This window comes from Astatotilapia calliptera, chromosome 9, assembly GCF_900246225.1.
Source record: "Astatotilapia calliptera chromosome 9, fAstCal1.2, whole genome shotgun sequence".
Taxonomy (NCBI): Eukaryota; Metazoa; Chordata; class Actinopteri; order Cichliformes; family Cichlidae; genus Astatotilapia; species Astatotilapia calliptera.
This window is the reverse complement of record NC_039310.1, coordinates 20759510-20783925: the sequence shown is the minus strand read 5'-3', so window position 1 is coordinate 20783925 and position 24416 is coordinate 20759510. Positions and strand designations below refer to the sequence as shown.

Sequence of the window (24416 nt, the reverse complement as noted above, 5' to 3'; positions counted from 1 at the left end):
TTAAATCTAAATGCTAAATGTTAAATGTAAATATTATATTTAAATGTAAATGTTAAATGTTAAATGTAAATATTATATTTAAATGTAAATGTTAAATGTTAAATGTAAATATTATATATAAATCTAAATGTTAAATGTTAAATCTAAATGTTATATATAAATCTAAATGTTAAATGTTAAATCTAAATATTATATATAAATCTAAATGTTAAATGTTAAATCTAAATATTATATATAAATCTAAATGTTAAATGTTAAATCTAAATGTTAAATGTTAAATCTAAATGTTATATATAAATCTAAATGTTAAATGTTAAATCTAAATGTTACGGGAAACTAAATATTTAGCTAATATGCAAATTTATTGTACGGGTCAACGGAAATACCAAAATAAAAGCTTCAAGAAAACCTCCCGCGCTAAAGTGTGCCGGTCGCGGTCAGGTTCTGTGTTTGCGCTCCTCTTACGGTCACTTTTGACTGCCATGAGCTGCTTCGACTATTCCCTACCAGCATGTCCAGCGATTTAGCTGAAAACATTGGAAGAGCCGTTTTGTCGGCCATCCAACGATTCAGCGGTAATGCACCCTCGACCTCACAAACGCCGCAGCACTTGGTAAGTTTATTGTATAGCATTTTGGACGGGTTGATAGCAGTGTTAGCAAAACTAGCAAAGCTAAATTACTTAGCTAGTCCTCAATTATTTCATTTGGTAGGCAGCAGACAGAGATCGAACATCATACAACTCTATTTATTTATTTGGTAGGTAGGTAACAGTCGTTCTTGATGTAAATGTTTCCTTAGGAATCCAGCAATGCACCTGGACCAAGTAGACCTGCCGTCTCCACTGGGATACCATACTGCTCGGTAGGCCTTCTTACACATATCATTTAATTCATTTATCATGAAATTTCCCCTTGTGGGACTAATAAAGGTATGTTATCTTATCTTAGCTGACTGGTTTTGATATACAGTCAGGTTCATAAGTAGTTGGATACAGACACATTTTCTAATGTTGCTTCTGTACATTACCAGAATGAATTAAAAATGAAACTACTCCAATGCAGTTGAAGTGCAGACTTTAAGTTTTAATTCAGTGGGTTGGACTAAATGAATGCATAAAAATGTGAGAGGGAAAAATTAATTTGTAAACACAATCCTATCATTTCAGAGGCTCTAAAGTAATTAGACAAATTAAATAACTGAAAATAAAATGATAATTTCTATTACTTTATTCAAAACCCTTTGTTGGCAATGACAGCCTGAAGTCTTGAAGTCATGGACACCACCAGATGCTGGCATTCCTCCTTACTAAGGCTCTGCCAGGCCTTTACTGCATTGGCTTTCAGTTGCTGTTTGTTTGTGGGCCTTTCTGTCCTAAATTTAGTCTTCAACAACTGAAATGTATGCTCAATTGGGTTAAAATCCAGTGACTGACTTGGCCATTCAAGAATATTCTATTTCTTTACTTTATTAAAGTCATGGGGTGCTTGGACTGTATGTTTTGGGTCATCTTCCATCTTTATTATTAAATGCTGCCCAATCAATGTGACTACTTTTAGCTGGACTTAAGCAGACAAGTATGTATCTGAACACATTCAGCTGCTTCAGTCCCGTGTCACATATTCAGTAAACACTACCAGTGCCACTGGCAGCCATGCACGCCCAAACCATCACACTGCCTCTGCCATGTTTTACAGATGATGTGGTATGCTTTGGATCATGAGTCGTTCCACCCTTCTCCATACTTTTTTCTTGCCATCATTCTGGTAGAGGTTGATCTTGGTTTTATCTGTCCAAAGAATGTTTTTCCAAAATTTAGCTGGCTTTTACTAGATGTTTTTTTTTTTTTTTTTTGTTAAGTCCATTCTAGCCTTTCTATTCTTGAGGCTTATGAGTGGCTTGCACCTTGCAGTGAACCCTCTGTATTAGGGCTGTTCGATATGACGATATGAAAACATCTATCATTTCATATTATACGCTATCATTTGTTCTGTGGTGTCGCAAAATAAATTTTACGTCAATATTTTTCATCGTTTTGATGGTCACTGTAGTGGCTGTATTAATTTCTTAATTTTCTTTTTTCTGTTATGTTCTCTTTGACCGCATGTTGTCTGTTCACAGTAAAATTTTCAAAATGCAAACACTACGTCTCAAATCAATTCCAGGCCTTTTATCTGCTTAATTGGTAATGACATCATCATTTTAATATGGATACCCTAAATTAAAGCTTAGTCTGCACATCATGTCCATGATATAATTTTGATTGGAATATGTTTCAGTAAACGGGCAACAAAATAAAACTTGTTAGGGTCCAAATACACACTGACCTAATTGCAGGCCTTTGCTACTCTAATTGAGTGCTCAAAGCACTTTATACAACAGATCTCATTTACCCATTCACATGCACAGATTAATACAAGCACTTTTTCTGTCCAACATTCGCACACAGTCATAGTCGGATAAACTCATTGGGAGCTCTAGATTAGAGCACCTGGGAACTGAATCACCAACTTGACCAACAATCACCAAATGCTAATCTACAAGATACAAAAGGTTCAGTTTTCTGTGTAATGGGTAGACAATAGTAAGATGGTCTGAGTCTACAGTTTGTTTGTTTGTTTTTAATGAACAGATAACAGAAACCTTACGGATGTATTGTAATGCATAGGTGTCTATCTGTATCTGTGTTTGAATTCATTTCAGGTTCCTCTTCCATCAGTTCCTCAAGCTCATGCTACGCGCTCACATTTTGTGAGAAAAAACAAGACCTGCAAACACTATACAAAAGATGTTGTGTGCTTGCCCTTGTCTTCAACATCAACGTTTCTCATACCGAGAGGAGATTCACGAGCAAAACTAGCACAAGATGGCCTTATTGGGAAGATCTCCTTTACATCTGACTGGTCTGAAGCACAACTTAGAGAAGAAATAGCAGCAATCTTCAGAAGAACATTTGCACTGTCAACTGGCCAGACATTCCCTTTTGAGTATTTGAGTACAATTAGAGGATGTAAACGACTAATGAAACCAAATGTTTCTAGCAGTTTTCTTTGGGGTGGCCAAGAAGTTGGCTCGATTTGTTCCACCACCTGCCTCTATATAATGGCAGGGATACAAAAACCTGCACAGGTAAACATTTTATATTGCAGTGCAGAAATATTTATTGTCTAAAAAGTGAGTCTGTTCCCTTAACATAATTTTATTAATTGTATTAATTAATATTGCAGTTTCAGCAGGTGTAAACAGTTTTTAGTGCAGCCATGTGCCTCTGTGTTACCAGTGATTTGGTGCAACTGTATTTGATTTTATGTAGAACATGCTTTCTTTTCCCTCAGGAGGAACCAGAAGAGCTGTCTGATAGTGACTTTGAAAGTCCAGTCTGCCGGAGAAGACGAGGTATGTGATGTGAATGAAAACCTAGTGAGGTTCTAAGCTCGATGACCAGTTAGATTTTGTTACTGCAGTGCGTAATAATTCCTGGGGGGTTTGTTTGATGAGAGCATCGTTAATTTGTCCGATTGGGGCGATCGTGGCTCAAGAGTTGGGAGTTTGCCTTGTAATCGGAAGGTTGCCGGTTCGAGCCCCGGCTCGGACAGTCTCGGTCGTTGTGTCCTTGGGCAAGACACTTCACCTACTGGTGTTGGCCAGAAGGGCCGATGGCGCGATATGGCAGCCTCGCCTCTGTCAGTCTGCCCCAGGGCAGCTGTGGCTACAACTGTAGCTTGCCTTCACCAGTGTGTGAATGGGTGGATGACTGGGTGTGTAAAGCGCTTTGGGGTCCTTAGGGGGAACTAGTAAAAGTGCTATACAAATACAGTCCATTTACCATTTTAATGTTTACGAATTATCACAGGTGATTACAGCCAAGGAGGAATATGTGCCCAACTTTCACTTAAACTAATATAAGGATATATAAAGGCTGTTAACATTATGAAGCAAGTCATGCTGACCTTCTTTCCTTTGTTCAGTGCATCATGCGTTGTCTACAACACCAGGTGAAAGTGAGGCCAAGCATCAGGAAACAGAGAGCTGCATTCAAGAGAGTGAAAATGAGGGACAGGCAGAGGGACAGCAGATGTTTCCATATAATGTGGCAGAATTTGTGTAAGCTGTTGTCTAGGGGTTAAAGAAATCCTTCATTTTAGATGTTGTTTAGGATATTGTTTTGATGCAAGTTTCCAATTTGCATGTTTGGGGTTTTTTTTGCTGAATGACTGCAACTTTAGGATTTACATTTAATTTTTTTTTTTTTTTTTTTAATGATGTAGTGTGAGAAATTCTTCAAGGCTGACATGTTTTATGATTTCTAATATCTCTTATCTACTTAGCCCTATTTTTCTGGAGGAAGATGAAGCTCTTGAAGAGGCAATTCAGCGTAGCCTCCTAGAAGAGTCTGATAGACAGAGTGAAGTTCATATTTCAAGGTAAGATTTGAAAGTAACCTTTGATAATTGAATATTTTATTTGCATCTTTACTTGCATCATTTTTTTGCAGTTACACAATTACAAAGGTAATTGCTCATTTCTGACTAATTTAATATGGACTATCACAACATAATTATATGTTGTAACTCTGTGCACTTGAGTCAAATGTACAGCAAATTTCCATTTTTCCCCAAGATCTGTTTGTCATTGTCCCTTTTTTATATAGGTCTTTTAAGAAGCTCAGCAAAGAAGAAATTGAAGGTCTTCTTAGAGCTCATAGTGAGAAAGTCATTACACCAGGAACAAGACAACTCCATATCAGTCGAGCCAATGTGTGGTCGACTGCTTTGCGTCAGTTCAAGAGACCCAAGTTTGCAGAAAGCTGTGAGATGCTTTATGTCACATTTGCAAGCGATGAACATGATACAGAGGAAGATGCTGCTGACCTTGGGGGGCCAAGGCGGGAGTTTTTCCGTTTACTGGTGAAGGCCATCTTTCAGGACAGTGGTGCTTTTGAAGGTAATAGGATTTCACAGTCTAACTAACTTACTTACTCAAGGCCTAAAGGCTTGTTGACGACACTCGTTTTTATAATGTTACAAACGCAACAACCACCTGATCTGAACATTGTTTGACAGAACATTAACAAGTTAATAAATGACTACAGATAATAAATCTGTTATGTTCTGTGTGTCTGAAACAGTAAAAAAAAAAAAAAAGTAATACATTTTTGTCTGTCAATCTCAAGATATCAGTTTGGGGTCTGTACAGAATATACTTTTTTGTGTGTTATTTTTCAGCTACACCAAATGGATGCACACTGAAATTTAACATCCTACACTTGCAAAATGGAGTATATCGAACCATTGGCAGGATGTTGTCCACGATAATAGTGCAAGGTGGAGAAGCACCTGCCTTTCTCTCTCCACATGTAGTAGACTACATTGTGTCAGGAGACATTCTTCAAGTACACCTAACACCGGATGATATAGGTGACCCTGAGTTAAGAGAGAATCTGAAAAAGGTGAATTGCAATATTATAACAAGAATATTGTAATATTTCCTATATTCACAAGTCTTCTGGTCTTCTTTTATAATATATAATAAATACACTTTTGGTTATTAGAGGCAATTCCATGTATTATATTTTCAATTTGTTTCCTTTTTGTTAAAAAAAAAAAAAATATTGGTGAAATACAGCCAAATAAACCAAAACAAAAACGTTTCGAGTCCAATTAAAATGAACCATCTGCAGTATTTGTGTACACTGGTAAAAAACAAACATTTAAAGTGTTTTTCTTAAATATTTAGGTTGTAAATGCAACAACTCAACATGATTTGGAGGAAGCAGTCAGCTGCTGCGACTCATGGCGATATCAAGTTGAAGGTCTTCCACTCACAGTCACCATGGCCAATAAAGATCTGTTTGTGAAAAATGCAGCTCTATACCTTGCAGTTCTGCAACGGCAAAGCTGTTTTGATCAACTAACTGATGGCTTGTCCTACTATGGAGTGAGATTTATATTTTTTTTCTGTATCAATTGGTCATTATTTTATAATCATTTAGAGTGAGCTACTTTTTATATTTAAAACTGGAATTTAACCATTATTTAAACTTTTCTGTCTAGATTTTATCACTCCTGAGAGAGAACCCCAGTTTGCGTGTTCTGCTTGACCTATCGGGGGAGGACAAAGATCTGACAGCCAGTTTAATTGCTGGGGTTCTCAGGCCAAGCTATTCTGTCCTTGGGAGCAACAGAAGAGTTAGAGAGGAGCTGATGGTGGTCAAATTTCGGGAATTTCTCCAGTGTGTCGAAAGTAAGCAGAAATTCACATAATGTAGTCTGGCCATGAAACAATTCGGGACACTAAAGTAAAACTTTGTCTTTTTATGTCACATGCGCGCACACAAAACAGGAATAAAGATGTATGATAGCTTACAACTGACAAGCAAGGCAAAGACAGAACCTCTGTATTTTTTATAAAAACATTAGCCATCATTTAGTTGTTAGCTCAAGCTTTAACTATTTTAGTGTCCCCAGGTTAACGGTGGTTTTTCTTTGTTTTTAGATGAAGAGCTGAGAGACTCACTTGGAGAAAGGACTCTTACCAAGGATGAAGAGGCATTTGTGAAGGCTTTGAGGCCTGGTCACATCTTGGCTTTTGCCACCGGGAGCAGCAAGGTTCCAGCCATAGGTTTTCAACCAGCTCCTAAAATAACATTCATTCACGATGAAAGCAAACATCTCCCGATTGCACACACATGTGCAAATGAGCTTCAGCTTTTTGTGAATGAAACAACAATGGCTGATGATGATGCTTTTCATTACTGCTTCTTAGTAGCACTCATGAATGGAGCTTTATTCAGCACCATCTAAACATGTTCCAAAAAAAGTGAAATTAAAATGGTGGGTTTGTTAACTCTAATCCTGTTCATTAATTGTAGTTTCAAGTAACTTTGCTTCATACAAGATAGTTGAAATAAATTCTGACTGCATTTAATGTTGAAATGTAATAATTTTCAAAGCTTCAATAGATTTATAAAAATGCTAACTCTGTATTTTCAACGACAAATCAATAAAGTCACTGGTGTAATACAATTTTATTAAGCTTTTCTTTTTTAAACAAGGACACTTCAAAACAGTTTATGCACAGAGTATACTAAACATGCTTTGTAGAACAAGCCAGGATTACTTAGACATCTAACAGCAACATTTATTAAGACTATTGCAACTTTACAATGATTAAAACAATACTGTAGATAATCTTGTGAATTGATTTAAAGACTGACTGTTCCGTGTTGATAATTTTCACTGTTATACTGTATTACAGTGTGAATTTGATCTTTACTTCAATCTGAATAACTGGTTTTACCCATAAACTAAAAGTGGTTGTAGCCTTCTGAATAGCCTATGAGTCACTGTCAGTCATTAACTCTGAGTCCTTATGTGGCAGGAGGCATCACTGCTAGAGGGGAGGGGCTTCTGCAGTAGTACAAAAACTGCATTTGCTGTACAGCATTTAAGAATATTAAGTGTCATCACTCTTTAGAACATCGCTGGTATCCTGTGGTTGAGGTCACACATTTACAAGTTTGTTAAAAATATACTGCTGTGTTCGTTGAAACAATGTTTTACCATTATTGTTGTCTTCTTCAAAAGGGTGAATGCTTGTATATAGCTCTTGTAAATCGCTGTCATTTAATGGGACAAACCTACTTTCAGAGTTTGACAAGGAGGGTATGGAGACCTCTGCTGTAGAAAGTTCTGGGTTGTGACGATGAGACACATGAGTTCCGCAGGCAAAAAGCTGGATGGGAGTTCTATTACCTTCAGTGGAAACAGAGTGATTGTTATATCCAGCTTTGAATTCCTTCAAAGTGCGGTTGATTCGTGGTAGAAACACATAATGAAGGCAAAATAGGTCTGTTGCATTTTCTAAGTCTAGGATACCAAGTGATTCCAATTCATAAAATATAGGTGCATAAATGCGGCTACAGTTGTTGTTTAAGTCTCGGTTGAAACGCTCAATCCTCTGGTTGTGCACAGAACTTCCCATTAAGACAGAGCTTTCACCCCTGCTTGCTCGCATGTCCTCCCAAATCTGAGCATTCTCTCCTCCGTGATCAGTCCTGATATGCAGGGGTCTGCCAAATTGTCCAACAGCTGCAGTAAAGAGGGCTTTCACAGTCTCAGCTCGATTATTGCTGGAGCACTGAAGAAACATCAACATCCTGCTGTATCCATCTATTGCACCATGAACAACAAACTTCCAACGAATCAGTTTGTGATTTCCATCTATGTGCCATATGAAATTTGGATGAGGCACAGAATATACTCGCCGAGCAACTGCAGTTCTTCTCCTGGATAGAACACCAGCAGAGTCCACCCTCCGCAGTGACTTTCTTACGCGCCATCTTTGAACCACTATGTTTTTGGAACGCAGATGACCCATCAGCATCACTTCTCCAACATTTGGATGTTCAGTTTTTATCTGGGACACTATCTGATCTAACTCATGGTCACTGATTACATTGAATTTTGACTCTGAGATATTATAGTCTTGCAGTAACTTATACAGAGTGGGCCTGGAGATGGAAAGGATAGATGCAGCTTCAGTAAAAGATGTTTTCAGGGAAAGAACATTTTCCAATTCCTCTTTGGAAATCTGAAGCCTTCCTTGGTAACCATCCTAGAACACGGCACAGAAAATCTCAATGAGCACAATTCTATAACAAAAGATGGGTAATTTGAGGCAATTGTACTGTGACAGATTAGCTAGAGTAATATTTTATCAATAGTTTTAAAATATGAAAGTGAGCAATCAAAAGACACTTCAGAGCAAAAACAGTAATAAAATATGACGTAAAACTTGTGAATGTTGTTGGTGGTGATGTGACACTGCTAGTGATGGACCCCTAAGAAGATGAAATGTATGTAGAATCAGAATCATTACTTTGACAGGATTTAATTTAAGGTGACATATTACACCAAAGAAAAAACAGAAATTAGTCAGCTAAATGATATGTGTAAGAAGGCCTACCGAGCAGTATGGTATCCCAGTGGAGACGGCAGGTCTACTTGGTCCAGGTGCATTGCTGGATTCCTAAGGAAACATTTACATCAAGAACGACTGTTACCTACCTACCAAATAAATAAATAGAGTTGTATGATGTTCGATCTCTGTCTGCTGCCTACCAAATGAAATAATTGAGGACTAGCTAAGTAATTTAGCTTTGCTAGTTTTGCTAACACTGCTATCAACCCGTCCAAAATGCTATACAATAAACTTACCAAGTGCTGCGGCGTTTGTGAGGTCGAGGGTGCATTACCGCTGAATCGTTGGATGGCCGACAAAACGGCTCTTCCAATGTTTTCAGCTAAATCGCTGGACATGCTGGTAGGGAATAGTCGAAGCAGCTCATGGCAGTCAAAAGTGACCGTAAGAGGAGCGCAAACACAGAACCTGACCGCGACCGGCACACTTTAGCGCGGGAGGTTTTCTTGAAGCTTTTATTTTGGTATTTCCGTTGACCCGTACAATAAATTTGCATATTAGCTAAATATTTAGTTTCCCGTAACATTTAGATTTAACATTTAACATTTAGATTTATATATAACATTTAGATTTAACATTTAACATTTAGATTTAACATTTAACATTTAGATTTATATATAATATTTAGATTTAACATTTAACATTTAGATTTATATATAATATTTAGATTTAACATTTAACATTTAGATTTATATATAACATTTAGATTTAACATTTAACATTTAGATTTATATATAATATTTACATTTAACATTTAACATTTACATTTAAATATAATATTTACATTTAACATTTAACATTTACATTTAAATATAATATTTACATTTAACATTTAGCATTTAGATTTAACATTTAACATTTAGATTTAACATTTAGCATTTAGATTTAACATTTAAAATCCTGTTTTAAATATGAAAAGTTACAAATATTTTACTAAATGTTGTAAAAAATGACTCGAAAAAACATGTTTTTGTAAGATTTAGAGCTAAATGTGGAAAAATGTTGCTGTTAATTTCGGCATGTTTCAGTTTACAAACGGCGCCCCATAGCTTTGACCCTGGCTTTGTGTCCAGACTGATAAGTTGTTAACTTTATGGTATATAACTAATAATGATATGTGCTTTGTATATGGCTTTTACCATGATACACATACTGTAGTCCTGCTGAACTGTCATACTGTTATTGTTGTGCAGTCTGATAAGCCGATTAGCTCTTTCAACAAGTAAAAATACAGAATATTCTAACAACTGTACAGTATCTCAGTCTCTATACAAAGACTTATTTTGTATAGACTACAAAATGAAAATCTTTGCACAGACTTTATGAAAATATACTGTATTTGTAGCATGTTAATCATCACTGCTATGATAGTAAAGGCAACATCAGCAGCCATAAGCTTCATGGACTGTGCTGTTATTTTGAATGTACTGCAAATACTACATGAAAGTCATCTATCTCATTTTTAAAAAAAGCATCTTTAGCTAATACTTGTTGATAAATCTCTTGCTGACACATGTATATGGACATAAAAATAGATAAAGCACAGATGTTCTAAAAATAAGAGACGTTATTCTAAGAATCAACACTGTGATCGAGGCATCGTTGTAGTTTTTATTTATTTCTTTTTCATCTCTGTGCTCACAGTTTAATGCTGTACATTGGCTTCTCCTGCCGTCATTCGAGCAGGACGTGTACTGATCGATTAAAACTTGTCTGTGAAGAGCTTAATAAAACAAGTTTAACAAATACACAATGATTCTTTCCTTGGAGTGTGACAAGCTCGGGGATAGCGGATACTCATTGTTTGTTTGTTTTAAGGAAAACAAATCTCTCTCCTTTTTGGTGACTTGTTTTAATAGATTTTGAAGCCTTGAAGAGATTCTTATTGGAGGCAGTGACTCTGCAGACTTCTACAGTTTAAGAGTTTTTTACTGTAAGCCATCAGCTCCCCCCAGAGGGAAGAGGATGCAATGTGGGGTCTTTGTTTTGTTTTTTATTTTAAAGAAACTGCAATGATTAATAGCTGCATTCACATAACTTGGCATAAACAGAAGCTTCTGTATAGCAGTCCATATTAGTGTTCACATACTGGATCTCAATTGTGCCACCTCTGCAAGACTACGGGATAAGAAGATACATCAGGTGATGATTGATGATTTCTCCCACATTACAAGCTTCTGTCTCAGACTTCTTTTATTATGTTCATTATAATACATCCACAAGACCTCCAGATCATTTGATCATTATTCACCCATTAATGCACCTGATACAAAATCGTAATCGTTTATTATTATTATTAGTATTAGTAACCTCATTTTTGATTTGTTCATATTTCAACATTACTAAATTGATTTGACTTATCATGGCAGTGTATGAATTACTGTAGGCAAATTCCAGCACTTAGTGTTTTTGGACTATTTCTGTATGTGTAGAAATAAGCCATAAGAAGAACAGACAGACTAGATTCATGTAGGTTCATGTTCTAAGTTCAGGTCAAAGGAATTTTATTTACATACAGAGTACCGAGTCTGTAGTCGGTAGTCTGATACTGAAAATATGCGTCATTTTGCTTTAAACAATCCATATGAAATTTCTGTTTGTTTGGATAAGGACAAACTCTTCTAAACTTTTTATCAGTGAAGTAAAACAAGGAAACATTCAGGTTCTGAGCCACTAACACTTTTTTCCTAATTTACATGTTCTGTTGTATTCTCCTTCATAAATGACTTGTCTTTTGAAAAGGGCTCTACAAATAATAAGTGCTTTTATGGAAAAAGCAGATGGCTTTTAACAGCATGTTTGTTTGAAGGCAGCAAGCATAACGAAAATAAAAGAAAATGAACTAAACAGGCTGGCGAGGCTATGTCTACAAAGATGTACCTAATTTTAATATTATCAGAGTGTGTGGGCGGAGTGGGGGGCATAAAGCTTTTAGTTACAAGCTGCGGTGTGGATAACTGGAATACTTGAGCTTACTAATAGACATAATATATGAAATGATAGAATATTTCATATATATCATATCAAGTTAATTTAGGACCCCGAATTTTGTACAAATTTTGTGTAGTTGTGTTTAATTTTTAGAATTAGTGCTATCTAAACGGCAAAAAAAGAGAGAAAAAGAATTAGTTGAGGAACTTAATTGCGCCATTTAAAGACGAGGCAGGCCAATAATCAAGCACACATACAACAGCACAACAGTAATCTGAGGAGGGCGTGGCCGGGTGAGTCAAGACCATGTGACTCCCCTTACGTCATGGGAAGGGCTTTTCCGGGTGTTTAGTTGGACACTGAACTCTTGACAGGCAAACAAACGTAGCTCTTCTTTTACACTTTTCACCTTATTTTTGCCGAAATGAATCGCATATTTGGCAAAGGAAAAGCTAATGGTCCGCCACCGAACCTGACGGACTGCATCGGAAGCGTAAGTATGAGGCGGAAATAACTTTTCGGAAGGATCTTTAAACGAAGTAAACAAAGACAGTTAGCTAAGTGTTAGCCAAGTTTCTGGGGACCAAACAGGCCACGGGTTCACATATTTAATTGGAGATATAATTTTCGGAAATATACATTATTTTCTAGATTAATCGTATGTTATTTTTTTTATGTTTTTAATGTCTCGTAGACTTAAAACCTAACGCCTTGAGTTGACAGTGTCAGTTGGTAAATAAGGTTCTCAAAGCAAACAATCAGTTCTCAGTGTGGGTAATGGGTCATCATTGTGTAACGTTGGGCAGGAATTTGAGCCAGTTGACTGTGATTGAGCTCAAACCATGTTGTTCTCCGAGTAAAACAAAGAGAATAAGCAGACATGAACCAGTTAAACTGGTTGTCAGACTGCAGATGAAGGACGTGTTTAACGATGATGAGTTTTAGCGCCCACCGCAGAAAAATTACCACGGCTGTGATAGAAAAATATTTTGTTTTTAATTTACTGTAGCATAAAATACATTTACAGTGTCCACCAAATGGCCTGAAATAACAGGAAAATGCTTAGTTTCTGATAAGATGAGATAAAATAGATCCCAAGGGAAATCCCTGTGCCTTTTTAGATGCTCGGTACAATGAGAAAAAGCATTCTCACACACAAAAAAAAAATTATGATCAACTACTGAACGGCTGCTGGAAAGATAAGACACAGGTGAGAACAACAGCAAAATGTCTACAGGACAGTATAAATGTCAGTATGATTAGTAAATAGGCAGAAAGTGGTGTTTTAAATAATATTTTTAATGCTATAGGGAATTGTAGCATGTGACAATGGAGAACTACAAATGATACTGTATTAATAATAATAATAATTGTCCCATCTGGTAAAGAGTCGATGGGTTAGGAAGTGTTGCTGTGCATGTGTATATTTTTCATGCATCACATGAGGGAGGAGTTGTACTGTCTAATAGCCACAGGTAGAAAGGAACTTCCTGTAGTCCTCAGGCCTGCACCTTGTGGCAGTGAGTCATTTGACTCGTGTGCTGTGGTGACTAATCAAGAGGGTCATGCTTGGATGGATTGTCCAAGATGCTGAGGAGTTGAACCAGCCTTCTCGATCAATTTGTTCAATCTGTTGCCATCAACTGCCTTCACCCAGCTGCCCCAGCACACTGTCGCATACAAGACCACTATTGCAACCACGGAGGTATAAAACATAGGCAGCATAGTCTGTAGATGCCCTTCAACATCTGTAGGACCATTTAGTGGCCTATTCTGAACCAGGAAAAACCCTGAATTCATTACTGTGTTCTTCTTTAAAAAGAGCTCCAATAATAATATGGTCCTACTGTCAAAGATCAACTAAAATTGATGTCATGTTTCTACTTTCAGGTGGATTCTCGGGCGGAGTCCATTGATAAGAAAATCGCCAGACTAGATGCTGAACTTGTGAAGTACAAAGATCAGATGAAAAAGATGAGAGATGGGCCTTCAAAGGTGAGTCTTGTTGTCCGGTTGTACTGTAAGACAAAGAGGCTGGTGTCTCTTAAAAACTTTCAAGATCAAAATAAACCTCTCTTAAATAATTCCTACAGTTTGTGAGGGGGTTTTCCACAAGTTTGTCCTTTTTCTCCCCCACTAGAACATGGTCAAGCAAAAGGCAATGAGAGTGCTAAAGCAGAAGAGAATGTGAGTACTTTTACTTCCTAAAGAAAGGGTAAGTTATTTAAGCTGCTGCCTTGATTGCTCTCATAACTTTATTTCTTCACGGCTCCAAGGTATGAAGGCCAGAGAGACAATCTTATGCAGCAGTCGTTCAACATGGAGCAAACAAACTACGCGATCCAAAACCTGAAAGACACTAAAACTACAGTAAGAGAACAGGAACTGGACCAGATCTTAGTTACAGAAGAAAATACTTTGCGTGCTAACATGTTTTGTTTTTTTTCTTTTAGGTTGATGCCATGAAAGTTGGCCTCAAAGACATGAAGAAGGCTTACAAGAATGTGAAGATTGATAAAATTGAGGTATGCTTTCAGGTTATTTTAACAGCAGTTAATGTAGCTACTTGGCTGTTAGTTAATAATTAACTAATTAATTATTATTATTGAAATTCAGTTACCAGTCTTAGGTGCTAACTCTTTAACCCTTGAAGGTTTGCTGATAGAACAAAACGAGTCGCTGTGCATCACAAATTAGTGAGGGTGGTCTCTGCCTGTGCAGCTACATCCAGATAAACCCAGAAACTATTGTATTGGTTGTCAAATACACATGTTAGATAAGTCCTGTAAAGGAAAGATCCTTAATGGTGATTGGCCAGCAGGGATTAATAACAGCCCAGATTAAATATGAGCAGAGTGTGCAGGTTATCAAATTACCAAAGATGCTGCTGACACAAATGTAATGCTTCAAACTTTTTTTTTTAAATATTCAGGATCTCCAAGACCAGCTGGAGGACATGATGGAGGATGCCAACGAGATCCAGGAAGCGATGAGCAGGAGCTATGGCACACCTGACATCGACGAGGACGACTTGGAAGCAGGTCAGGAAAACACAAATATGCCTGGATTTCACATATACAGCATTAAAAAAGAAAACATTACAGTGTACAAAGCTGCAGCAGTTCTGGTCAAGACTTATCTTTGCAGCATATGTGACCAGTGTGTGGATTTCATAAAAAGGACTTTTTTAAGGATTCACGTGTGTAGACAGTTTAAACACAGATCTAAAGTGATAGAGCTCCTGATCTTTAAATGCTGTTCTGTCCACAGAGCTGGACGCTCTGGGAGACGAGCTGCTGATGGATGACGACAGCTCCTACCTCGATGAGGCCTCATCTGCTCCTTCCATCCCAGAGGGCCTGCCCGGCGACAAGTCAAACAGGGTACTGATCACAAGATTTTTACAGTTTCCTGTGAAATTTCTATTTAGTTTATAGCTTCTTGGTTTGTTATGCTTTCATTATTCATGGGAATTCCTTCTTTTTCTTTCAGGATGGTGTCCTGGTAGACGAGTTTGGCCTTCCTCAGATCCCAGCTTCGTAAAGGAAAATACATCATCCTAGTTTTACATGTATCATAGCCCTTTTTTTCCTATTTATCCAACTGACACTCCTGGCCGAAAAAGGCAGCAATAAAAACCAAAGCATCTTGTGTCCAATGAATGGTAGAAACTGTAAGGTAAAAATCGGGCGTCTTTAATTCAAGGTTGTGCTTATGACTCTTTATAACTAAGCTTGTGATTGCTGGAATTAGGTTTCTATTATCTTTGTACAGTTTTTGCGGCACCCTGTTGCAAAAAACAAAATAAATTATATTTTTCAAACAATACTCATCCTTGTGTGATATAGAAATCATTCCATCAAGTCATTTTTTTGTACAAAAGACAGTTTATTGTCCAGTTAAATTTGTGCATGTGCAGGTGATAACTTAAAACACATTAACTTGGCAATTACTGTTAGCAAAAATAAATATGGAGTTTTTCCTTTTTAAAAGCCCTGAAGTTCCAACCACAGCGAAACTGTTTCTCGGTCACCAGCTGAGCCTGTAGGTGTGAGGGAAGATCTTTTGGTGTAGATACTCCACCATGCTGGTCTTGCTTTGCAGCTTTTCAAACTCAAAGTAAGGAATCTAGAAAGAAAAACACAAATTCGGCTATTTCGTTTGAATTTTAGGATTTACTGATCTACACAAATCTAAGAACTGTTGAGGATCTAACCTGAACAACTTCATATCCCAGAAGGCGCAGATGCCGCTGCTTGATGGCCTCTTTTCCAAGAAGCTGCCTCAAGTTTGACGTGAACCTCTTTTGTCCATCAATACACAGAGCGATCCTGCAACGTCACCATACAGCTCTCAAATACGAGCTTTACTTTCACTGCTTTGACATCGAAAACATGAAACTGGTTTACCTTTTGTATACGTCATCAGTTTGGCTGGCAGGCAGCACATATCCCTCTTCATCAAGTTTTATTTCAACATCTGCAACAAGAAAAGAACGAAGCCTTCAGTAGATAAGCTACAGGAAACATTTATGAAGTAAACCACTGGTGCAGACCAGCGTGTGTGCGTTACCGAGTGTGTAGCAGTATGGCGTCAGAACTTTCGATCCAAAGTATGAACGATCCCCGAGCAAATCCACCAATCCAGTTTTCACAGAGTTGTACAGATGTGGATCCACTGGTGTCTCCAGAGAGCGTCCAGACATGAGGAAAGACTTGACGCGGTATTTTGGAAGGAGTTTGGGACCCTGATTAAAGAAAAACAAAGGTTGACACAGGAAAGTGTTCATATAGCCTGCTATGACGTGTGACTTACAGATTTTCATTTATTTGAAAACAAAACACTGAGCAGTATAAATGTTATTAGTATTCACTTCTTTTTGTTTACCTTTACGTGTGTTTTCTATCCATTTGAAATGAGAAAAACACAATAAAAACACATCATCCTGTTTTTATAAAAGCTCACAGAACGTGTATACATTTGTTAGTTTGTGTTTTTGGATCTCAAAAAATGAAAACTAGATAACAGACCGGAATTGGAGGTTGGTAAGTCAAATTTAAATAAAATACAACTGAACACTGTAGAAACAATAAAGTGACCCTAGATAAGTAAATTGATAAATAATTTGCTCCTAATGCCACATAACTAAAATGCACTGAAGCTCACACACCGATGATGAGTTAAGCATGTGGGTGTGTATTCAGGTTTTGCATTGTTCCTGTGTCATTCAGCTTTCCAAGTGTCTAACCCTCACATTGTTCTAAATACTTTACCTCATAGAAGGGACACTCCAACTTCACAGTCATGTAGAGCTGAGTCAGTTGTGCCAGAGCAGCCCGGTCAATTCCCATGCTTTGCTCTACAGGACAAAAACACACAGCAGGAAATGACGTCAGCAATATTTTGTTAAATCATGCACTCATGACACAGCATGTGTTGGCATTACGATTTACCTTGCAGCTGCTGGAGGAAGTAACTGCTGAAAACTTTGGAGACAAAATTAACAGGGAACCTCTCCACCAGGGTGCAGGCATGGAGCAGGTTGAGCAGCGTTCGAGGCTGGAAGTGTGAGAAACGCGTGTGTAGGATAGTTTCTACTTTCCCGAACACCTGGCCCGCATTGGGTGGGAGGTATCCCAGCTTCCCAAAAGCCATGATCTGCCTAGCCACCTGGCTGGTGCTGTAGTCATCTGCTCGGTACACAAAGCTCTCAGCGATGGCATCAAAGACGGGCGGGGAAAGGATGTTCCTGCGTCCAAAGAACTGCATCACTTTAGTAATTGTCTCTGGGTGGGAGGTGAAGGCCACTGTAGGAACATATTTCTCCATCGCCCCCATAAAGTAATGATCACTGTGACCAAAGTGCATTAGTGCCCCAAGTACATGGGTGAGCTCCTCATCGGTGAAGTGAGGCACATGCCGCACAGCCTGCTTACACAGATTGATCACAAGAGGCATGGCCTGCATCTGATTCAGGGTTACGAGAGCGCCGAGCACCCCGCTGACAGCAGCAGGATCCATACGGGAAGTAACAGTCACAGCGTGGCTGTGCATGGCATTCAGGAGGTCCCTGTATTTTCCATCTACACCCACACCACCTTGCAGAAGTCTATAAACAGCAACAAGGTCTGCTAGGCTCCAATTGGAAAGCTCCTGCCTCTGGATTTGCTCCATCAACTGCTCCAACATCACACTGCCTGGACCCTCTATGGCCAGCATCGCCTGCCCCAGAGTACACAGTTCCCCTATGGTCATCTCCCCCCTGTCAAGCCTTGCCTGGCTCTCAGACATGAGCCTTACCATCAGTGTGCTCCAGGGATCCAAGTAAAGCCGTGTGCAAGCCAAGAGAGCCGAAACCAGTCCAGCATTAGTCAACCGTCCAGAGTCCTGCTCCAGCTGGAAGCACAGGGCCCTGATAGTGGCCTCCTCCAACACAGTGGGGTTGGTCAGAGCACCACCCTCCTGCTCCAAGTCGGCCACACGGTGAAGGGCTGCTGCGGCCATGGTGTCAGACATGATTTTCACTGAGCGCAGCAGTCTGAAAACCTGCCTGGAGGAGGAGCAGGTCTCTAGACGGTGCAGGAAACTTTGCTCCTCTATAGCTGTGGGTCGGTGCAGCTGGGTCAGACAAAACCGCGGGACCGAATCTCTGTGGATTCCCACTGAGCTGCTGGTGATGAATGCAGGCTCCCTGACGATGGTGGTCAGACTCCTCGTCACGCTGTCCTGTAGTAGCTTCCGGCAGCCCCATATCCTGATACACCGGCCGGCTGATGTACACAGGCAAGTTACACATAAGACCTGGCTGCTGGTACTCAGAGGCCTGACGGATCCAGCAGGATAACATCGGATCCTGAACGGAATCCTCTGAATCAGCTTCAGAGCCATGACCCTGGTCCGGGACTCACCGGTCCCAGCTGAGCTAAAACGAAATAAAAACACAAAATTATTAAGGCTATTTTTAAATAAGTGAGAGAACAAAAAAAAAAAACACCAAGAGTCAGAGACTCCTTCCAAACGTTTTCCTGTTTAAAATGAGCAGTTCATGGGTGGCTTTTTCAAAGACGCTAGACTGGTATGCAAATAATTCAAGGCAAAGATAACATCTGTTATTTTTGGCCATTGACAATATTATCCTTGCGTAAATGCCACCTTACTTACAAAATTTAAATATATATATTGATAGAAAACTAAAATGTCTCTGGTATTCACCAAAATGTTTTAAATACAGGGAAACGTCTGTCTTAGTTTCTTTTAGCGAACCAACCTTGAAGGTTGCTGTTAGCTAACGTTAGCATAGGTGCTAGCCTCATGTGTAACCTAGCAGAGCCGCACTGCTCTTTGTACTAACTTTTCATAGGGCTGACACTTCGGAAATATAAATAAAAACAAAAATGTGACGACAGTAAACTGAAAAAGTTCGTACCTGGACCTTCCAACAGCGGAAAAGGGTAAAATAACCGCTGACACCGGAGATGCTACCAAACGTGACTCCGTAAGGAGCACGAGGCGTTCAAGGCACCCTCAAAGTCTGTTCTTCTTAATTTCACACGCGTCTTGATGTTCCAAATCAAGAAGTAATTCTTAAATTAGCATATAACAAGAGAATTGCTGTAGATTAGCATAGCTCTTCACACATCTGAAATTCGTGGTGTAGAAAAAGATATATATTTCTTTCTTTTATTATTAAATTTGTATGAAACCCCTAAAGGGAGCAGACGAAAGAAGCAGTGTCTGAAATCCATACTTTCACTGTAACCTTCACTTCTCTTAGTCTCTTCGCAATAAATGTTCATTTCCGATAACTCGTTTTAATAGTTTTCTGACCTTCATAGGTTTTGTATGTCCAATAATCGAGGCATCATTGAAGGCAGCGTCATGTGGTTTGAACCTTCCACTCAGACACTAGAGGGCGACATTATCACTGCACAAGCCTATTCAAAATAACGTTTTGAGTTTGCGGCCGGTCGTCATAGCTTAACCCTCCTGTTATGTTGGTTTCCAGGAACACCAATTATGCTCCTGGGTTAATTTGACCCGGGACAAATTTACTCATCCAAAAGTGTCAGAAATACTGCCATTGATTATTTTACAATTTAGATTTTTTATTTTCGTTTTCTGTAGTGATGCAGATGACATCTCTTCTGTTCTGGGTCAATCTAACCCGCAACATAACAGGAGGGTTAAGTGGTCTTTCTGCGCCAAAAATAATTTTGTATTTTAACCTGCCATTTAAAGCATGGACTGTCATTTAAAGAGGGCGCAGCTGTAAAGTGCAGACTGATTTAGCGTCATCGCTCAAACAAGATTTTGGGAAATGAACACTGTAAATGTAGTTCTGCCAAAAACCAAAGAAAATTTAGTTCCAGGATGGATTTAAGCCCGTCCTTCTCATCTGGTAGGTTAGCATCCTTTTGTATATGTTTCATAGATAAGCATTTTTATTATACTAGATCACTCCCTGATATGAAGCAGACAGCATGCAGGTATGTACTGAGCAGTTTTCCTTTCATTTTTATAAAGGTCAGATTTTACTGTTTGCACTGGACTTTGCACAAACATCACCTAGTGCTAGCCTGCACATGCTGATTGAATTGGATCGGAGGAAGAGCAGGCTTGTAGAGACTTGACAAAAATCCCAATGAGGGGGGGAAAAAAAAAAAAAAAATCTGTTGCTTAAGAATTTTGTTTCACCCGAGGCAATAAAATAAAGACAAAATAATGCAACACTTATTTCAGTTGTCATTTATGGAAGGGAAACAGCAAAATACAACTTGATAGAGGGCTTTTATTTAAAAAGTTTATATTAGAAAATGTAAAAACTCAGCTAAACCCAATCACATGAATTGCAAAGATGCATTTCCTTAGAGCTTTCCAAGTGCTGCCACTTCACATCTTTACATGACAAAACAAAACTATTCAGATTTTTCTTCTAAGATGTGTAAATTTGGCAATACTGGAAGTTCACAGCAAACCGTGTTGATAGTTATTGCTTTGGTTTGTTTAAAATAGGGTTTAAACTGGAGTTGAGACATGCAGCATGGTGATCTAGCTGACGACAGAGAGGTGGAGGGCACAGAGAGAACGCTGGTGTAGCTCCTTAATCGTCCTTATCCTTGGCTCCGTGCTTTAGGATGCGTGTGAACTCCACATAGTTGAAATTATTCTTCTTGTCAATGGGGGCCTCCCTGAAGAGCTCATCCACCTCCTCATCTGTAAACCGGTCACCCATTGTTGTGAGCAGCTCTCTGAGGTAATCTTCCTGGATGAAACCTGAAGTGGATAATGGTCAAAATCAGATAAGAAACTGCAACAGTTCCCTCTTCAAATTAAAAAAAGCAAAAACAAAAAAAAAAAAACCCCATGAGACTGTGGATCACCAACAGGAAGTTACCTGTCCCCTCCTCATCAAAGCAAGCAAATGCATTCCTGATCACATCCTCGGGGTCTGTGCCATTGAGCTTCTCTCCAAACATTGTGAGGAACATGGTGAAGTTGATGGGCCCAGGAGCTTCATTCATCATGGCCTCCAGGTAGTCCTCATTGGGATTTTTGCCTGTGTAGATAAACATATGTGATGCAAACTGAATTCAGAGGAGACTTTTCTATTTTCAAACAACTTCTTATCCTAATAGGAACAAAACTAAATTGGGCAAACATCTTACTGCCTTCAATGTTCTCTGTACCGAGAGCCCTGTGTTTATTTCTCTATAAAGCAACTTCAGCCAGCTAATCCCAGCTTCAAACCATTATTATTTTCATTGTGCTTCCTATCAAAGAAGCAGAGTGAAGCCTTTTAAGTGTAGGGTTTCTGCCGGACAAGTTATAAGACCAAGAGTAAAAGAGTAATAAGTTGTAACATTTGCCTGGGTCTTTTGCTTAGCAGTTCTAACCCTTTCACAGCTTACTGAATGTGTTAAAATAAAAAGGTATATTAAACAGCAGCTGTACTTCTCGTCCTAAAGCCAAGCTTAAAATTACCAGCTGTTTTCAGACATTAGTCTGGGTAGGCGGCTCCGTTTAGGAGCTTGAAATACATGGGTGGAAACCCTGCATAGCAGTAGCATTGGCAGGAACAGGTCACACAGCAGTTACTGCACCATTTTCTTCTAATGAACCAGTATAGATCTATGAAGAGCACCTTTTCTCTACTCATAAACCTAAAAGGCTCAAATGATAGAGACAATCATTATTTTTATTAACAGCTAAAAGCAAATTTAAATACGTGTGCCTGTAGAACCAGTTTAAGCACAGCTAACATCAGTACACACCCAAATGAATACGAACAGAGCATGAATGGCATACATTTGACCTCCTTAAGACGTCTGAGAATTTTACTCACCCAGCGAGGCAAGCATGTCGTGGAGGTCCTCTTTGTCGACAAACCCATCTCGGTTCTGGTCGATCATGTTGAAGGCCTCCTTAAACTCCTGAATCTGGGACTGGTCAAACATGGCGAAGACATTGGAAGTGGCGCGCTGAGGGCGCTTCTTCGTGGTCTTTCCCTTAGCCCTTTTGCTAGACATTGTGAATGTTTTGTTTCTGTGGAAATTAACAGACATCAGGTTACACATCTTTTTGAATTACAGCTCCATTTGATTAACTACTGAGAAACAAACTGGAAACTGATTTAGGTTGAGTTGATTTCTACATCTGATAAGACTAAACTAAAAGACTTTTCATTTGATTGAAAAGACTTCAAGAATTCCAATCAGGATGCAATGTTATAGGGATGAATGCCAACTTATTCCCCATTTACAGGAAACAGCATCATTTGCCAAGGCACAATGTGGAAGAAAACACCACAAGACAGACAAAAGTTGGCAGCACAATTCAGCATTTAGATCAAAGTAGATGATGCCATTATTCAAAATAAGAGTTTGTCAGTCACATCCACACATGAGTAGCAGGGTAATATAATTCTCTGGCAGCGAATCCCCAGTGAGGTGTCCCTCACTGAGCTATAAATGGAAATGTTCCTCATCTTTCTAGGTTGATCAGCTCACTGCTTTCAAAGAGGGTAGGAAAACTACCGATGTGAGGACAGATGCCCTTATCAGGCAAAGTCTTGAATAAAGAGTTGAACTGTCCCCACGTTAACATCTTTATGTTGACAGACACTTTGGGTTTTGCTGCTCTGCGCTCATGGAAAATGGATTCAACCAGCTCAGGCAGCAAGTATTATCTCGCTATGCATGTGATGCCCTGTAAAAACAGTGATGTGGGCTGATATTATCTGAAACACTGACAAGTGCAACAAAAAAAGGAAAGAAAATATGAGCAACGTCTTACCCTATAACTTATTAAATAAAAAAAATAGAATAAAATGACAAATGTTATGCCTACTGAGAATGAATCTGAAAAGCTGACTGAAGACAGCTGGTGATTGTTGGTTAACCGTGTCGACTGACTAACAACTAAAGCTGATTTACGCATATATCATATTTACGCGTTTTTAATTAAATGTTCTCTTCTCCCCAGCGGTCATACAAATGCACAATTGACATTAATTAACTTCGAATAAGCCAAAAAAAGTTAAACACGATATTTATATGATTTAAAAAGCTGACCGTACCTGCACACTCTTCTGGTTTGCGGCCTGTATTAACCAACATCATAATTTATATGAAATACCCAACAGTCACTGGCGATAACCCAATTCACAAACACATTTTCAACTCACGAAGCTAACCGCGGGATTTACTAGCTGGAAATATTTCTTTACTTGCGACCAATTTCGTAACAGAGCCATTAGCTACGCGGCTAACTGTTAGCCGTGTTTTCAAGGCTACCAACGAGTGAGCAACACATTACGTTTTCTTTTAAGATATGAAGTTTTAGCAGCGGGATTAAATCCGTGTTTTGTATATATCAGAGTGTGTTTAATGCAACTAAATAGCTCTTTAAAATAAGATATAAACACAGACTTACCTGACAACTTCCAGAAAACCGTCAGCTAGCCCTGTGCCGTTCTTTTTCTCAACCACCGCCCTTCACTTCCTCATAATATTGCTGGGTTCCGTACAGAACACCAGACCAAACCAATGAAGAACTATGGGGGTGCCGGTCAAGAATGAAGCCATTATTTCTCATTTGGAATTAATTGCATGTTTCAGTCTAATTGTAATTCTTAAATAACTTGTCTAAAACTCCGTTTGAAAACATATCTAAATAATTCTAGCATTATTAGCAATAAAATACAAAATAATTTTTAACACTTCCCTCTTTGGAGTAATTGTAACTTCCACTCTCTGCCTGCATTGACTTTCAAGGATATGTCCTTTTAAGGAAATAGCGACATACATCCTCCCTGCGATGAGCAATTAAGGAAAGGTGTGTAGTTTCAATGATCCCCGTGGGAGGATGGAATTTTTTAAATTCCATATTTTATTTATTCTAACGTTTCTCTTATTTTCTAAACTATTCAACACATAAATTTATCTTTAATGTATTTTTTAAACACGTTTCTAACAGCTGATTTCATTCATTCCTTTAATGGAAAA

The 24416-nt window shown here is 38.6% G+C and overlaps 5 protein-coding genes across 7 annotated transcripts; 2 read left to right on the top strand and 3 right to left on the bottom strand.

Moving 5' to 3' along the window:
• The first annotated feature begins 359 nt into the window (after nucleotides 1-359).
• LOC113029162 (uncharacterized) lies at nucleotides 360-6947 on the top strand. Its single transcript, XM_026179845.1, has 11 exons — nucleotides 360-613; nucleotides 802-864; nucleotides 2704-3129; nucleotides 3336-3396; nucleotides 3969-4104; nucleotides 4329-4424; nucleotides 4652-4944; nucleotides 5226-5449; nucleotides 5737-5937; nucleotides 6054-6243; nucleotides 6496-6947. Exons 1-11 carry the CDS (start codon nucleotides 512-514, stop codon nucleotides 6801-6803), a joined length of 2100 nt encoding a protein of 699 aa, XP_026035630.1. The 5' UTR covers nucleotides 360-511; the 3' UTR covers nucleotides 6804-6947.
• Nucleotides 6948-7012: 65 nt separating this feature from the next.
• LOC113029163 (uncharacterized) lies at nucleotides 7013-9472 on the bottom strand. The gene is made up of 3 exons (XM_026179846.1): nucleotides 9219-9472; nucleotides 8968-9030; nucleotides 7013-8616 (listed from the first exon to the last, which is right to left on the bottom strand). The coding sequence occupies exons 1-3, from the start codon at nucleotides 9318-9320 to the stop codon at nucleotides 7504-7506; spliced, it is 1278 nt and encodes a 425-aa protein (XP_026035631.1). The 5' UTR covers nucleotides 9321-9472; the 3' UTR covers nucleotides 7013-7503.
• A 2734-nt stretch (nucleotides 9473-12206) lies between these two features.
• Nucleotides 12207-15741, top strand: chmp5b (charged multivesicular body protein 5b). Its single transcript, XM_026179843.1, has 8 exons — nucleotides 12207-12406; nucleotides 13804-13908; nucleotides 14054-14100; nucleotides 14190-14283; nucleotides 14367-14438; nucleotides 14846-14954; nucleotides 15184-15296; nucleotides 15406-15741. The coding sequence occupies exons 1-8, from the start codon at nucleotides 12338-12340 to the stop codon at nucleotides 15454-15456; spliced, it is 660 nt and encodes a 219-aa protein (XP_026035628.1). The 5' UTR covers nucleotides 12207-12337; the 3' UTR covers nucleotides 15457-15741.
• Nucleotides 15742-15777: 36 nt separating this feature from the next.
• fastkd3 (FAST kinase domains 3) lies at nucleotides 15778-19468 on the bottom strand. Of its 3 annotated transcripts, none has more exons than XM_026179840.1 (7): nucleotides 19340-19468; nucleotides 17367-18835; nucleotides 17187-17272; nucleotides 16486-16660; nucleotides 16323-16392; nucleotides 16130-16244; nucleotides 15778-16041 (listed from the first exon to the last, which is right to left on the bottom strand). In XM_026179840.1, exons 2-7 carry the CDS (start codon nucleotides 18799-18801, stop codon nucleotides 15943-15945), a joined length of 1980 nt encoding a protein of 659 aa, XP_026035625.1. In that variant the 5' UTR covers nucleotides 18802-18835; nucleotides 19340-19468; the 3' UTR covers nucleotides 15778-15942. The 3 variants fall into 3 exon arrangements, with proteins under 3 accessions (XP_026035625.1, XP_026035627.1, XP_026035626.1); XM_026179842.1 differs by having other exon boundaries at nucleotides 17367-18830; XM_026179841.1 differs by lacking the exon at nucleotides 19340-19468 and adding an exon at nucleotides 19181-19291.
• A 1174-nt stretch (nucleotides 19469-20642) lies between these two features.
• On the bottom strand, nucleotides 20643-24165 carry myl12.1 (myosin, light chain 12, genome duplicate 1). The gene is made up of 4 exons (XM_026179844.1): nucleotides 23845-24165; nucleotides 22256-22455; nucleotides 21308-21469; nucleotides 20643-21186 (listed from the first exon to the last, which is right to left on the bottom strand). Exons 2-4 carry the CDS (start codon nucleotides 22437-22439, stop codon nucleotides 21014-21016), a joined length of 519 nt encoding a protein of 172 aa, XP_026035629.1. The 5' UTR covers nucleotides 22440-22455; nucleotides 23845-24165; the 3' UTR covers nucleotides 20643-21013.
• Nucleotides 24166-24416: the final 251 nt, after the last annotated feature.